At 36.4% G+C, this 17,266-nt stretch overlaps 1 protein-coding gene across 1 annotated transcript; it reads right to left on the reverse strand.

The window, feature by feature from the left end:
* Nucleotides 1-10,183: 10,183 nt before the first annotated feature.
* On the reverse strand, nucleotides 10,184-16,478 carry LOC138314874 (sepiapterin reductase-like). Its single transcript, XM_069255469.1, has 3 exons — nucleotides 15,269-16,478; nucleotides 14,709-14,861; nucleotides 10,184-10,687 (listed from the first exon to the last, which is right to left on the reverse strand). Exons 1-3 carry the CDS (start codon nucleotides 15,804-15,806, stop codon nucleotides 10,569-10,571), a joined length of 810 nt encoding a protein of 269 aa, XP_069111570.1. The 5' UTR covers nucleotides 15,807-16,478; the 3' UTR covers nucleotides 10,184-10,568.
* Between the last annotated feature and the right edge of the window lie 788 nt (nucleotides 16,479-17,266).

Below are 17,266 nucleotides of genomic sequence, written 5' to 3' on the forward strand. Positions count from 1 at the left end.
ACATGGAAAATAAGCTTTCAGACTTTATATATATGGCAAACAAAGTTGTTAACGAAAATTCACACGAGAGCCCATCTTCAAATGAATTCATAGCTGTTGAATGTCACCCCATTCAAACTAGATCTTCCACAATGGGACAATTTGTTTTACCAAGGCATAAAACAGCCAAGTTCAGATATTTTTTTTAAATATAATGATCAAGCACACTGGAATAACCTTCATGCAAGAGTCATGGAAAAAGCATCTCTTAACACCTTCAAGGTTGAATGCAGAAGGCATATCTTTGAACTTTATGATAATAAAAATCATTGATTTTATGCATGGACTATAACTGGAATTTCTTTATCCGTATCTTATTGTGTGTTTATTTTTAAATCCTTATTCTAGTATTTCATGTTATCATTTAACATTTATTTCTTGTTTTAATGTTTGTTATATTAGTGTTTAATCTGTCAAATTTTATTTTTTGCCATACTGGCATATATGTATGCAAGACACATATTTATTTTTTTTATTTCATTATCACTAATGGAAACATGAGAGTTAATGTTTGCATGGCTTTTGTGTGTACACTTATGGCAATTTTCTGTATTTTTCTAGGATATGAAAATGTAATCTGTGATATGTGATTTACTTGTTCTGTGATATCTTTGATATCATTTTATATAATTACTGTATGTTTATTAACTATGCTGTAAATACTGTACATTTTATATGTTCGACCACATGTGAGGAGAGTCTTTGACTCAATGTGCAATCGAATGAAAATGAAGTCAATTATTATTATTAGAAAATTATCATTATAATGTTAATTACTAACCTTCTTTGATAAGAAAATATATACAAGACAAGTTGACGGGAGAAGAAGTAGACCCTCTTGCCGTCGTATTCGGACTTGTTTCAAAAGAACATTCTACCTGAACGAGACTTCAGATTTCATGTGTGAAACTAAAGAGTCCGAGAAACAAGATCGTGTCACATTTGGTTGACAAACTAAACAAAACAGTATTAGAGGTACCGAATATGGAATATCATCAATACTTGTGAATATCCGAATTAATAATAGTGATATTTTCTGATGTCGTTTTCTCAAGAAAACCTATTCGCACTTCATGAAAAATGTGGAACCCTCTAGAAGTATTAATGAACAACATAGATCTAGACTATCGAAGTAATGCTATCCCTCTTCCCGTTTTTTCTTTTTTTTTAATTGATATATCGTTTTAAAGTATCCGAACTTGCTATAGTTGTGGAATCCGATATTATGAGGAAAAAATACCAACGCAAATGCCAGGTAAGTAAGGTGGATATAGTAATAAAAATAGGTTTTATACAGCTAGGATGACATGAAAAGCTATATGCCGTAAGTCCAGTGTAATTTGTGAAATTAATATATATCTATTTCCATGGAAAAAATCCCGCAAAGGTTTTGTTTATGTTGTGCATACCTTAGATACAAATTAAGGTACCAGTCTACATCTGATATTCAATATGAGCATTGTTCTTCTTAGGGTTGTCTAATCGGTCGGAATTTGCTAACTGTTTACTCGGAAGATCTTCCAATCGAGTAACGGATTTTAAGAAGCTGTTATATATAACAAAAGGTACTTGTTTAATGTATTTTCGCTACAGTTTTAGCGCAAAAAGACTTTATTCGGATTTTACGACAAACGTATTACACGAGAGTATTTTCCTGGATTTAAACTACATTCTATATGCATTAGTCATATAAGTACAAAAATACAATGTAAATGTACATGCACAGTTATATTTATACATTGATAAAATTAACAGACATTTTTTTAACAGCGGTAAGTGTGCATCCACCTCGGTATCGTTTCAATAGATATACAATGTAATGTAATGTATATAAGTCAAACTGCTCTATAAGTTAACAATGAGTTTCCTGTTGGCCAATAATTACACAAATAGTCAAATATATATACCAGTCCGATAATTCGGTTACAGAGTTTGGTAACCGGTTAGCAGACTTCCGACCGAGGAACTGGTTATTCTGTTAACCGTTAACAATCCCATTTTTAGCATGATTCTTTTATTGTTTCTCATAAATTCAGCAAACATTATATTTATCATCCGAAAAAACATTATATTGCTTGATAATACATAGTGGCATACAACTGATTAGATTGATATTTATTAAGTTTCATTATTAATAAAACAAACAATAAAATTGGTAAAATTTGTTGATTTTTATATGGGACGTTACTCTTGACAATTAACGACGTCATTAAAAAACAAACTGAATATAGGGTATTATTGCAATTGTATATCCATATTTTGGTAATAAATACTAATTCCAATGGAATACATAAAGGATACAAAAAAATGTACTAATTTAAATACCCCTACCCCCTTATATGCGAACATCGGCTATACTACCGAAATAAAGCAATAAATCACTTGTATCTTTGAATTATTTCTTTTCTATGGTTATAAGGTACTTGCATATGCAGGGAAACCTTTGCATCAGAATCTGCAGTAAACGGAGTAATTTTTTGCACTTAACCGGTCTACTACATGGTTTTTGAATTTGGAATTAAAAATGGACTTTAACGTTCAAATTCAAAATTATTTTCCAACATCATATCAACATCATAATGCTGTAATAAATATCTTTATAATACAACATCAGCATTAGTACCAGAAGTAAGGTATTTACATCCACTTGAATATATTGTTTATATACAAACATACACAAATAACTTCTTTAAATAATGTTAAACGGTCATTATTTCGTCTCAATATTATACATTCAATTGTAACTCACCCACATATCGAAAGCTAACTACCCCTAGATGTGTAGATGGCATTGTCACTGACGCTTCAGAATGTATGATCCAAGCGTTGTCATACTACGTTTGGCTACCACTACTTCTGAGCATCACCGGTGATGTGGATTAAGGGTATATAACATCCCCAGGGATCTACTTATGATTGGTCGTTGGTTGGGTGCTTGATTGGGGTAATGTTAATGACGTATGAACAGATAGGATTGGTTTGTTTTGTTTTAATATTTTACATCTTTTGAACAATCGGGGTCAACGTTCTTACCTGAGCAATATGTTCGGTATATGAATGGTTGTATTCTTTTTGGGAAAAACGGTTGATATGATCGACAGGGCCCAAGTACAGCCTCAACAGTTATGCTTAAAAACAAAAAAATATATAAAAACTAATTTTCCCCGTGGTCCCATGTCTAAATTAAAAAAATGATTGCACAGGCATAAAAACTGACTACCAGGTGTATAGCTTTCCCTATAGAGTGATAGACATGAGACATTTTATGAATCTTCTAAAAAAAACACACATTTGTCTTTGTTTTCAGTTCATTTGATTTGGTTTCGTTTGGTTTAGTAGGCTTAATCAGACCATCTCTTTCACTTTTTATAGTGCTATATCACAGAAGCATGCCGCTGAAGACACCAAACAACACACCCCACCCGATATCATTATACTCACAACGGGCGAATCAGTCGTCTTACTCCATGCAATGCTGAGCGCTAAGAAAGAGTAGAAACTACCACTTTTAAAGACTATGGTGTGTCTCGGCCAGGGCACAGAACCAAGAGCCTTCCTCACAGGAGCGAGCACTCAACCAAAGGCCAGAAGTGGTGTGGTGTCACGGGAGACGTTATATAAGAGAAAATATGGTAGGATGTTAATTCCGCTACTTTTTGAGCGGTGTAGTGATATTCAACTACTGCAAGGCCCTTAAGAAAACGACAGAAAACATAAGACGACCCGCGTTAACATATTAACCTATAATTCAGGTATTTAAAAAAATTGTTTAGTAAAAAACGTGTAGTATTAACTGCAAGCTTTTAACTTAAATTCTACAACATCATCAAACTCGGTTACATTTTGAAAATTAAAAGCCGTTTCGGTTATGTGTGTACGTCATCGCAAAAGGTCAGTGTGGTGCGGTGTGCGAATAGATATTGCATGATTCGTAAAAGACGATTTTTGTTTGTTTGTTTGATTAATTAACGTCCTATTAACAGCTATGGTCATGTAAGGACGGCCTCCCATGTATGCAGTGTATTGCGTGTATGTTGTGCGAGGTGCGTGTTTTGGGAGACTGCGGTATATTCATGTTGTGTCTTCTTGTATAGTGGAACTGTTGCCCTTTTTATAGTGCTATATCACTGAAGTATGCCGCCGAAGACACCAAGCAACACACCACACCCGGTCACATTATACTGACAACGGGCGAACCAGTCGTCCCACTCCCTGTATGCTGAGCGCTAAGCAGGAGCAGAAACTACCACTTTTACAGACTTTGGTGTGTCTCGGCCAGGGGACAGAACCCAGAGCCTTCCTCACAGGGGCGAACGCTCAACTCAAGGCCAAAAGTGACTAAATTTCTAATTTCCTTAGAGTGCCACTGCCGCACTTTTGGTCTTCGGTTGGGCGCTCGCCTCTGCGAGGTATATGTAGGCTCTGGGTTCTGTACCCTGGCCTAGACTCACCATAGTTTGTAAAAGATGAAGTTTCTGTTCCTGCTAACTGCCCAGGGAATGGGACGACTGGTCCGACTTTGTCAGTATTATGCGACCGGATGGGATGTGTTCCTTGGTGTCTTCGGCGGCATGCTTCAGTGATATAGCACTATAAAATGGGCAAGAGTTACAAAAAACTAGAAGACACAACACGAATATACCGCAGTGTTTCAAAACACGCACTACGCCCTACATAATAACAACATACCGTATACATGGGAGGCCGTCCTTACATGACCCTGGCTGTAAATTGGACGTTAGTTTCAACACGTATATACCACAGTCTCCCAAACACGCATGTCAGCAACGGACCATATTGATAAGTTTGAATTGCTACTGATCATACATGTCGCTTTTGTTAGCACAAGCTTATTACATATTCATAAGTTTCATTGTTACTGGAATAAGATTGTCTCCCCATAGAAAAAAACGTCATGGCAACGTATCCTTAATTTCTGGATCAATTTCATTGAAACGTGACAGCAGTATATTGGCCACCATGTTGAGATATGCATGCAAGTTTTCTTTTGTCACAATTTTGGTTGCCATGTTAAATAGACCGCTATATAAGGTTCTGTAAAATGACCAATAATTCACAAGCAGTTTTGATCAAACTCTTTTTGCTTGAGATTGTAACATATGGATCACGTGCTCCAATAATGATTTCCATGGATACGTAATGAACAATTGGTTGGCAGGGTCTTAAGTAATGGGTTGTAAACTGTCCATACAAGAAAGAGTTATGCCATTGGCGGCGCTCTGTAAGCGATTGTCAGCTCCAAGAAGCACATGACAACTTACTCACCGTTCCAACAGACAAATCCTCTCCGTGATAAAATGCTTGTCCCAAATTATTTTTTGAATCCATCTGTCTGCTGACAATGCCTATATATGAATAGTTCCTTAAGAAACATATCCGTCCCAAAAGAAAATCATAATCACAAAGAAAACCGTTCTGATTTTGAGGTTTACATGTGTTATGTTGAACTAGAGGACCAAACAGTTCGGTCCTCGAGAGTTCAACATGCAAAATATAAAACATGACCGAAAAACTCAATCTAGAAATGTTTTGATACCTTCTATCATGTAAAAAAAAAACACGAAATAGTCTCATTCAGTACAAATGTATACTGTAATTATAACGTGTGATAGCAAATGAAATGAATGCAGTCTTTTAAGTTTTGAAATAAAATATCAATACAAATGATGAATACATTAGCGATCAAATAATGGTAAACTATTTAGCAAAACACAGAAAGATAGGACATTGATACAAAAAACAAAGTGATTTTTTTGTCTTGTTCCGTCTGTTTCGCACCACATACAGACATATGCCGAGACGTAATGGATGCCGCGATTGATTTGCGCACATCGGCAGAAGTTGCGATGTAGTGCCGAATACTGATGAGTTGTGAGGTCATGATGACGTAAGCAGTCAACATTTCGATGGCGCACACATCTGAAATATTGACCTTGTTTTACTTTAGAATAGTATAAAAATATATAGCAATATCTATTAGCATGGATAAATTATTTCGAAAAAGGGAATCCGATGCATGGAATATTCCGAAATGTTTTTAAATAAGGGTAGGAGGATAATAAATTTAGTACCTCAATATAATACAATTGTTTCAAATATCGAGTTTCAAAAACAATACGAAACACATGGTTAAAACATGTGGATTTTAAAATAATGCACACGCGGCGTCATGTTCATACATCAGGCAATCATTTTCAATAGTGTTTATTATTCGTTTCAAATTTTATTCCGTAAGTTAACAAACAGATTGGATATTATAATTAAATATTTCACTCAACACTTAATAATTAAAACTCAAAAATCACTTACAATATTCTTATGCTTCATCAATACATTCACAATTTTTTATAGAAAAGTCCTTCAATTGCATCCTCGCAAATTTTCAAAGTCGCAATCACACTATCAAATCAAGTTGTCCTCAAATAAATAACATGGATATACAATACAAAAGCTTCACGACTATACTAGTATAGCTTTTCTAAATTTTCATAGCCTCAAACATAAATTTTGTTAACTTACGATGATCAATTGACGTTATCGCAACACAACAATTGCATTAACTTGTACATAGAATGGTTCCGCCAATAAAAGATATTTACATATTTCTCTCTTGTAGTATAATAATTATTACAGATTATGATAAAGTGATACTCATCTTCCATATCTAAATTGTAACCAGGGCATTTTTTTATGTCTTTGTAGAGGTATTGTGTGACTTAACCCGCCAGAAACAGACAGTATCCTGGCTACAGTTGTAACGAAGATCGGTAACATGACGCTACCCAAATTGAAACGCTACCCAAAATGGAAAACTTTTTAAAAATGTGATACAGAATTTTCCGTTTACAATCTAAACCACCAATCACTGTCCTGAACAAAAATTAAGGTGCTGAACAGTAACTGTGACAATTTTTAGATGTCATTTCCTTTCCAGTTGCTTATTATCTGTATTTAAAAACGAAAATAATGACATTGTGAAAAAAAATCCGGGAAACGACGTCGTGCGACAACCCTAAAAACCCATATATTTTAAAACAAACGTACAACGGGATATTTATGACAGACATGTGAATTATATAAACTAAAAATGTTTGAACTTTCCTTAAATGAATTCCAACATTTTTATGATGCCTATACATTTTTGATCAAATTTAGGAGGTGTTCCATTTTGGGTACTCGAACATGCTGAAACACCGGGCTTGACCGGGCATGCTTCAAGCTCTCTATTTCAAAATATATGCACTGCTGACAAGTAAACAAATTATGAAATTAAAACTGAAGACATATATTTGTGGAAAGTTAAGCGAAAATCTGGATTTACGACCACGTTAGAAATTTTTCACAATTATCATCAAAAAGTGTTCCAATTTGGGTAGCGTCACGTTAAATGATAATATGTTATGGGTGATATAATAGCTACAAAGACTACTGGGTGTAATAATTGTGTCTTTAATCAATAATTCATTATTATTATCTAGAGTTTACTGATGGGTAAATAAAAATAGATATGATATTAATCTACTCTTCATGGCTGAATGACACATGGGATGTGTGGTTATTAAAAATGCGTCATCTCCTGCATATTTATGCGTAATAATTTCCGTTACTTGATTATCTAATACTTATCTTCATTTCTAGAGACGTACTGATTGTCATGGGACGGTTATTTTATGATAATCAAACTTAATTAACCAGGCATCGGCTTTTTTAAAGACAACAATAATCTAATGAAATATCTATTCATAGGATACTTAAGGATACAGTAAGTTTTGTAAACAAAGTTTTAATCACCCTGGATATAACTATTCGTTATTAATTCTGAGTCGATTAAGACATAATAAGAAAACTATGGATGGAACAGATGTTTTCTAAATTAGTGCCATTGTGTTAGGCACTATATAACAATTTTCACCGAAATCAGACAATACTTAAATATTGACCGATCGGAGGTCATGGAATGGCGGCCTCACAGATTGAAGGTTCGGGGAAAATTCCCCTATGGAACATGATGAATTTCTTTCAATGTTGTAAAGATCTTTGAAAAAGATATCGATAACAAAATCTGGGAGAAGGAGAAAAAAGACAAATAAAATAAAATTTAAGTATTGTTTGGTGTCTTTGGCGGAACGCTTCAATAATATAGCACTATATTTACATTTGCCACCGTTTCTGTATCGATAAACTAAGTTTGTACAAGTCTGTTTGTGGCGGACTTCTTTGACATCCCACAAAATCACGTGTCAATGTTTACAAATAACACATGTACAAGACAATCGGAGACATACAGCAAAGCAAATTTATTTTGAATATGTTATTGCATTTGACCTGAATAAAATAACTGAAATATAAGAACTTTCTTGTGACGTCATAGAAAAAAGAGCGGTTGAAACTGTCAGTCAGCGCCTTTTCTGAATGGCTGTTGTACAAGGTTAAACATGACGGCAGTATAATTTTGACGGCGAATAACAAACGGTTAATGGTTGTAACTGACGTTCTGGTTGGTTTAATTGTTTAAAGAAACGATGGAGCAGCCGGTAAACTGTCCGTAAACGCTTCGCGTCGCGTTTACCCCATATACCTCGTGCTATTCTCATAAAGTAAACAAAGTAAGAGGTTAATCCTTAAATAAAAAGGGCAAATTTTCTACTACACAAGAAGACATAACATAATGTTTCACAGACTCCCAGGACACACACTTAGCACTTCTCACACGCAAGGCATCGTATCCACAGGAGGCCGTGCTTAATTGATCCTGGTTGTTCTTTGTTAATTATTCTAAAGACACTATCTAGTTATATTTCTCTATTCAATATATTATCATACCGTCGTATACTCTTACAAAAGACCTTCTGGGATACCAAACATCTTAAGAGATTTACATAAACCCTCTTAAACTATTGATGTTCTTCAATAAATGTATTACATGCCTGTTAAAGTTTACTTGACAGTTACTTCACTCTCATAAAGATGATTAAGCAGGATTTACTATTTTTAGAACTGTTTTATTCAAAGCATGTGGCTATGAGAATAACTTATTTCACGTTCCTTATTTACACAAAGTCAAGCACTAACAGAATATATCTATTTTATGCTTTGCTCAATACCACTTGAATGCCCATTTTGAAACAAAATATTGGCCGAGACATACCATAGTCTATAATCGAGTTTCACAATTGCAAGGCGACACAACACGAATATCCACACACCAAACACATTGCACTCACATGGGAGGTCGTCCCTAAATGACCCTGACTGTTAATAGGACGTTACACCTAAATACACAAACCCAAGCCCCCGTGCAAAAGATAACCAAAGTGCATTTTGCTCACTCAATGTGAAAAGTGTCACTCTATTAACACTGCAGTTGTGTACTGGTTAGGACACTTTGTATTAGTTTCAATTTTGATTCTTATATCGTTGGATTTCTTGAAATAAGCAAATTTATGAGATTTCTATATAACTCGAATTTTTCTCAAATAGGAAAAATAGGCCAATACTTATGTGTAAGCATGAAAATTGAGAAATTGTGAAAAATTTCTCTTTTTACTTCTGGAAACCGTATGAAAATATCAGAAATAAAATTTCTATTGTAAGGAGATTAATATTTTGAGCAGTGTCTTTCCGGTATTCCACCAACAGTGTGTATATGTACATAGCACCATGGTTATTGACCAAGATCCGTTTAGTGTGTTGAGTTGATGAACAATCATTATGAGCACATGGTTATATTACATTCGTACTCGAATGAACGAGTCTACGTACATATTCTAGGTTTGCAGTGGCCGAGTGGTTAAGATGTCCAAACATATAAACACAAGCGCTAAACCTTTGGGTTCTGATTTCGAATCCCATGTGGGGCAGGTGCCAGGTACTGGCCGTTGGTCGATGTTTTTTTCTGGTTCTCCGGCTTTCATCCACCAAGAACTCTGGCACGTTCTTAAATGGTCCTGACTGTTAAAAGGACGTCAAACTAATAATAAAGCTAAACCGTACATATTTATGTATTGTTTATCTTTAGTTACTTCCGTCGGCAACAAATATCAAAGAAAGTATGTCGTCAGCATCGATCTGTCAATTAACAACAAATAATAATTCCAGAAGTAAAAACGAGAAAATTGGAATATTACGTTCACCATTTTATTACCTTGTTATACAACAGTACGACAAAAATATGTATATTAAAATGATAGAATGCCGTTCACTACATGCAAAAAATGTTAATACTGGTACTTGAGTGCGGTTTTCCGTTTGATCTTTGGCTATATTACTAATATATAAAAACGTAAAAAAATTCACTCGAATCGTATATAATCAAAATCACACAAAACTTAACCAGTCACGATATATACTACATAAACTCTATATACATTTAACGTGAAAACATTAATCAGTGTCGATAATTAGCTGTCAATCCTCAACCTTTAACTTGACAACTTGTAACACTAAACTAAGTTTTATTCCAGACAAATCTATCGCCATAGCTACCACCCAGGTGTGTGTGCTGCCAGTTACAATGGGTCGTAATACTCTACATATTCGGCGTTCTTAAAGGTGTTTTTCTTCAGGAACGCGATCAGTTTGTCAATAGAAGTGTCACATGATAACACTTTGCCCTCGCTGTAGAAGTCTACAAAACAAATAAAAATCATAAGTTTGATAAGTTATAAGCTACAGAATTATGTGTACCATTTTATCAAAACCTGTTGAGGAGTTCGGCGGACAAACTTTTTATTAAAATCAGTCAAGTAGTTTAAGAGGAGTTTGCCAGATAAGTTGTGTCTACAGACAGACAGACGGACAGAAAGACGGACAACCCGATTCCAGTATACCCCCTTAACTTTGTTGCGAGGGTATAAAAACTACTAACGTTATAGATTATGGTGTGTAGAGCCAGGGGATATAACCCAGAGCATTCCTCACGGGGGGTGGGAAGGAGGGGTGCTCAACTATAAAGTGAGGCGATGTCAAGTGAGACGTTAGAAAGAAGAGAGGATCCTACCATGGGATAACGACGACTTTACAATGTATTATATAATTAATTTTTCTTTGTTTTCATACCAAATCTGGCTTTATGATTAGCCAATATTTTTTTTGCATGCCACTACGAAAGGAAATCCAAGAATGGCGTGAAACCCGACGTTATCGTGGACAATAGAGACATTGACGTTGCGTGTTGATTCGGAAAAAGAATCCTTTGTAAAATCACTAGAACAATAGATTTAAACATGCGTTATTTGATCAAATAAAATATAAAATTAATTATATGCATTGATGTCACTATTCTTTAATTGTATTGGGGTATGAAAATAACTTGCTTGCAAACTGCGGATTCACACGATCGATAACTAGACAAGGTTACAACAAACCATGGAAGATTTCACACAGCAATGTATCAATGTATCAATGACATCTCGGGTAGCAGTGACTTTAAAATAATATAATAATGCTGAAACTATTAATGAACTAAATCCCATGCCAATACAAATAGTCATCTAGAATTAATATAACCTATTACAAAAAGGCGTAACAAGAAATAACTAAATACAGATATTCACACAAGGAAAACATTCCATAGCCTGGCCTTAAAAGTAAACCAGTCACCAGTCACCACACTTTTGACTTACTGAGACGAATATGAAAGCTTTGCCTACTTCAAATAATGAATAATGTGAAATGGGCAATTTACACAAGTAAATGACCACCGACGAACAGTGAATACTGTAGAGTTAACACTCCCTAACTAAATCATTTCATTTCTATTGAGTATGTCGTTATATCCAGCTATGCCATAACAAAACTGAAGGCCTTGCGTGTGACAAGACATGAGACAAGTACAGTGTATTTGGTCCTTTGATGAACATCGAATAACGGTATACAGATTGGCCGTATGGTTTGGAGGTTGGCGTAGTTCTCTATATAATCTTCTAGGGAAACGTGTTGTCCTGTGATTGTCAGTTGTTGTTTTACTAAGCTGCCTCCAGTTTTGGAATGACTTAGGAGTCAATATAACGACAGTGATAGCAACGCTTAAAATATCGCTTATGACAGTCCATATTCAGGGAGACCCTTACATATGTACTAACACAATCAAAACAAACTGTCCAATAACTACACGTATTTGATTTAGCATTTTCTCCTTTTACAGTGCCACCTTCAAAAAGTGTGTAATTCTTTATGTAAACACGATTTATTGACGGCGCATCCATTATATGTGCCCTACAAATAAATCCAGACGTGCAAATATTTTCCCAAATAAGGGAGGTCGCCCTCACACCAACTTCGGAGTCAATGCGCAATATTTGATTTTTTGAAGTTATACCGGTAATTTAAAAAAAAACAATAATTCATGGCCTGTATCGCTCACCTGGTTTGTAATGCCAAGTAATGTTCTGAATACAGGTTCATTGTTTCTTTTCTGAAGGAATTTTAATATTAACCTCTATATCCCCTATTGGGCCCCACCCCTCCTGCCCCCAGGGGGTCAGAGCCAAAATTTATACAAGTTCTGTTCATCTTCCCCCAAGGATGTTTATGGCCAAATTTGGTCACAATCCAAGCAAAACTCTAGGACAAGTAGCGATTTATAGGATTTACCTCTATTTCCCCTATTGGGCGCCCCCCCCTCCTGCCCCCGGAGGGTCAGAGCCAAAATTTATACAAGTTCTGTTCTCCTACCCCCAAGGATGTTTATGGCCAAATTTGGTTACAATCCATGCAGAACTCTAGGACAAGTACCGATTTATAGGATTTACCTATAATTCCCCTATTGGGCCCCGCCCCTCCTGCCCCCCGGGACCAGAGCCAAAATTTATACAAACTCAGTTCTTATTCTCCCAAGGATATTTCTGGCCAAATTTGGTTACATTCCATGCAGAACTCTATGACTAGTAGCGATTTAAAGGATTTACCTCTATTTCCCCTATTGGGCCCCGCCCCTCCTGCCCCCGGGGGGTCAGAGCCAAAATTTATACAAGTTCTGTTCCCCCTCCCCCAAGGATGTTTGTGGCCAAATTTGGTTACAATCCATGCAGAACTCTATGACTAGTAGCGATTTAAAGGAAATGTTGACGGACAGACGGACGGACGACGGACGACGGACGCCGCGCCATGACATAAGCTTTTTTGAAGTTATACCGGTAATTTAAAAAAAAACAATAATTCATGTTATGTATATTGTCAAACAGTTTTGATTGAGTACACGAGTATTCACAAAACATTCAACCTGCAACACACGATGCCATGATAGCGTGACGGCGACGATAATTCATAACAGTCGACGCGTTATCCATGTTAGCATTGCTGACACGTCAGTATTAGAGACACAATTTAGTGTGCAGAGTAAGAGAAAAAGAACCATTCACCCTCTTTAAGATTAGATATGAGATCACAACCCTTAGGAAAACATTCTTCGGTGCACCTGCTGCCCCGATTGCATCGATCGTGAAAGGCAACTTAATTTAGGATCTTATCTGATCCCTTCTTCCTTACTAACTTGGTTCTTCCTAACGTCTCCCTTTACAAGGCTTCACTTTTGGCCTTCTGTTGAGCGCTCGCCCCTGTGAGGTAGGCTCTGGGTTCTGACCCCTGGCCTATACACATCAAAGTCTATGAAAGTGGTAGTTTCTGTTCCTGCTTAGCGCTCAGCATACATGGGAGTAGGACTGTTGTCAGTATAATGTGATCGAGTGGGGTGTGTTTCTTTGTGTCTTCGGTGGCATGCTTCAGTAATATAGCACTATAAAAAGGACAAGAGTTTCACTATAGAAGACACATCACGAATATACTGCATTCTCCCAAAACACGCACCACACACTTCATACACGCTACACCGCATACATGGGAGGCCGTCCTTACATGACCCTGGTTTGTTAATAGGACCAAAATTTAATCAAACATGCGTGTTGAACAACTTAATAATTTTTTACTCCTCGGGTTGAGATTCTCCTGTCTCCATGTTAAATGTCACCAATGATTGAATTAATGTCCCGCATTTGACCTAGATTTGTATTGGCGGGTTGAGTTGTTTGAGCGCAAACACTTACAGAGCACCTGAGTTTAATCACTTGTACGCTAGAGAACGTGTCTTCGTACAGATTTATTTATCATGTATTTAGGCCCGACTATGCGGATTACTGTAACTTCCATCGGCAACAAATATCACGAAAAGATAGTCGGCATCAAGCTATCAATAACTTAATTAATAGAATACATGAAGTTCCAGAAATACAAATACTATTATTTATATTTTAACGGAAAATTCTATCCTATTCTTTGTTATACAATTTTCCCGCGGTGATAGCTGTTAAATATGCCATAGAAGCTACCCTCTTCGTTTCTGCGGTACCCTAATTGATGTAGATTTTGGCCAATATGTTACCCTTATCATAACTTTTCAATTGTCTTTTGTCATACGCTATTTCACGTGATTGATTGCAAAGTTTGTGGATCTCTGTACATATGGCTTATACTTCAGATCTTACTGATTTTGTTATAAGAAACTATATATTGGTTATGCCACAATAATACACAACGATTTACTCGTGGTTTTGCATTGCCACCATTATGGATTACTGTAACTGCAGTTGATAATGCTCCCTCCCCAAGAAGACGTTACGATTAATCGATCAGCCCATTCCCTGAACACTTACTTTTGAGGTCGCCCCCGAGATCCTTGCTTGTGCACGTGTCACGTGTGTAGGCTAGCAGATCTGTGTCACATGGTCCAGGCGAGTAGCTCAATACCCTGATGGAAGGATCCTCAGCAACCATGACGCGGAAAAACATGTCACGTGCTGCCTTAGCTGTGTAGAGATATTAGTTTACCATTTATATTCTTATCAACATTTACATAAATATAGGAAAATTATAAAGAAGGAAGTGAGGAATTGTTGTCTTGAAAGGATAGCTCGTCAATGTCGTCGTACCATTTTCTTAAGGCTTATAGAGATGGTAGCTTTAACGGAAAAAACTTAAATATTACTAATGCAACAATAGCACAAACTTATTAGCTTTAACAAATGAAGAAAATATTCTCAAGAAATAAGAAAGTATTAATGGACTTTTTGGCACAGTTGGTACTTTAACAATGCCTAAATGAAATTAAAAGGAATTGTGTCTAATTCGAAAGAATATTCATTAACGTTTTACGTGAACACTTTACTGTAATAAAATGAGTTGTTTTTCACACATTTATTGACACTATACTTACATGCGCAGTAGACACTCATTGACGGGTAGGGTATTTTCGAATTGTCTGATGTTATATTCACGACCAATCGGCTTTTTGTTTTACCAAACGTTTTCAAAAAAGCGGAGTTGAGCAGAATCATACCAGTGACATTTATTTCAAAGAATTTCTGCAAAGGCGTTACTTCTGTCATCTCCCAAGCCCATTTCGACACATCTCCAACTGTCGCGCAATTGTGAACAATGACCGATTGCTCAAAATCATCCACTTTCAATTCATATTCCTTTAGGACGTCCACCAATAACGTATCGAATATATTCTGCTCCAGAATTCCTTGGTCGAACTTACGCCAGCCTATCCGTACACCGGGATGCGACGTCATCAAATCACCTGCTAAGGCTTCCAGTGTCGCATTGTTTCGCGCTAGGAAAAGAAAGAATGAAGTGCGGGGAAGTTCTGTCACCAATTTTGTGGCAATACTTTTGCCGAGCCCTCGACTTGCTCCAGCTATAACTACAAAACTCTTCTTATCTAGTAGAGGTGATGTTGCGTCCGCCATTTTGAGTGCATAAAATAGGGGTGAAGCACACTTTCTATCGATTGGTGCCGACGCATGAGCCGGTGACAGGCGGCGAATCTCGAGCTTCTTATCATTATCCCTATGGGTAGGTCACGGCCGCATGACATCCAAAAGTCAATATTGGGGATGTATGTGTGCGTATCGCATACAGGAAGGTCATTAAATGACACGTTAAACCTAACCAACAACTCTATCTTAAATCTGGCTGATATATAGTAGTCAACGTGGCTCAAGACTTTTACATGTTAGGTACTGTTTCAATCTGGCTGATATACAGAAGTCAACGTGACTTAAGACTTTTAGATGTTATGTACTGTTTCAATCTGACTGATATATAATAGCCAACGTGGCTTAAGACTTCTACATGTTAGGTACTACATGTATATATGGTCTCGTGAAACGTCATTTCAATTCCATCTTCCTTATGTTCCAACAGTGGGTAAATGTAACAATTGAACCTAGAACCCACGAAAGGCCCATTACCTCTCCAAAACGGGATTTTTGAAATGAGAATATAAAACGAGTTTGATAATTTTGTAGAGTCGCCAAAGTTACTAGCTTACCGTTAATACTACACTTGTCAACACTCAACAGCGTCAAAACTATTTAATTTAAACAAGTTGATGTTTATTTTCATAACGCGGCTCGTCTTATGTTTCCCGCCGTTATCCTAATTACCGCGCGTTACTTGACTATAACTGTGCTTGACGACAAAATAGTGAAAATAATTAGCTGTTTTGACGTCTGGCGCTGTGATAGTCAACTAACGCGCGGTAATTAGGACGACGGCGGGAAACATATGAATACCCGAATTGTGAAAATTAAAATTTATTTCATTTTATTAAAATTGAGTGTAGTATTAACAATACATAAAATAACTTTTGTGATTATACAAAATTATCATTTCACGTTTCGGAAAGGTAGTGGGACTTTAATTGAAACTGAGTTTAAACTGAAAACAAAATGTGTTTACACCTTAAACAAAAATATTTTCCTGTCATATGAACACCGGGGCCGTTTTCGTTTAATCGGAACAACCGTTTCGACCGTTGGTTAAAGACATCATCTCAGTATAAAACCTGGTGGATTTGCAGTTTTTGATAAAGGCCTGTGAGGGTTCATCTGAAAACAATTTAAAATCACAGGGTCCGTCCTAAACGAACAATTAGGTCCAACCAGTCAAACCGTATAACCGAAAACGGCCCTTCTTTACCAGGCAAGTGATGGGTCTGTGGAACCCCACACAATATCCTGTAGTTGAAGCCTTCACTTTTAGCACATTTCTCTCAAAAATTTACTTAGAAAATCAACAGAAATATAATGTAAAACAACTTCAATGTAGGCCAGTGATTCAGAAGACGCTCCACTGCTCTATGCACACTTAACCATCTCGTGGCACAACGTTTGAGGATCTTGGAAGGTTCACTGTCCCGAAATTT

The sequence above is a fragment of the Argopecten irradians genome, chromosome 2 (assembly GCF_041381155.1).
Source record: "Argopecten irradians isolate NY chromosome 2, Ai_NY, whole genome shotgun sequence".
NCBI lineage: Eukaryota > Metazoa > Mollusca > Bivalvia > Pectinida > Pectinidae > Argopecten > Argopecten irradians.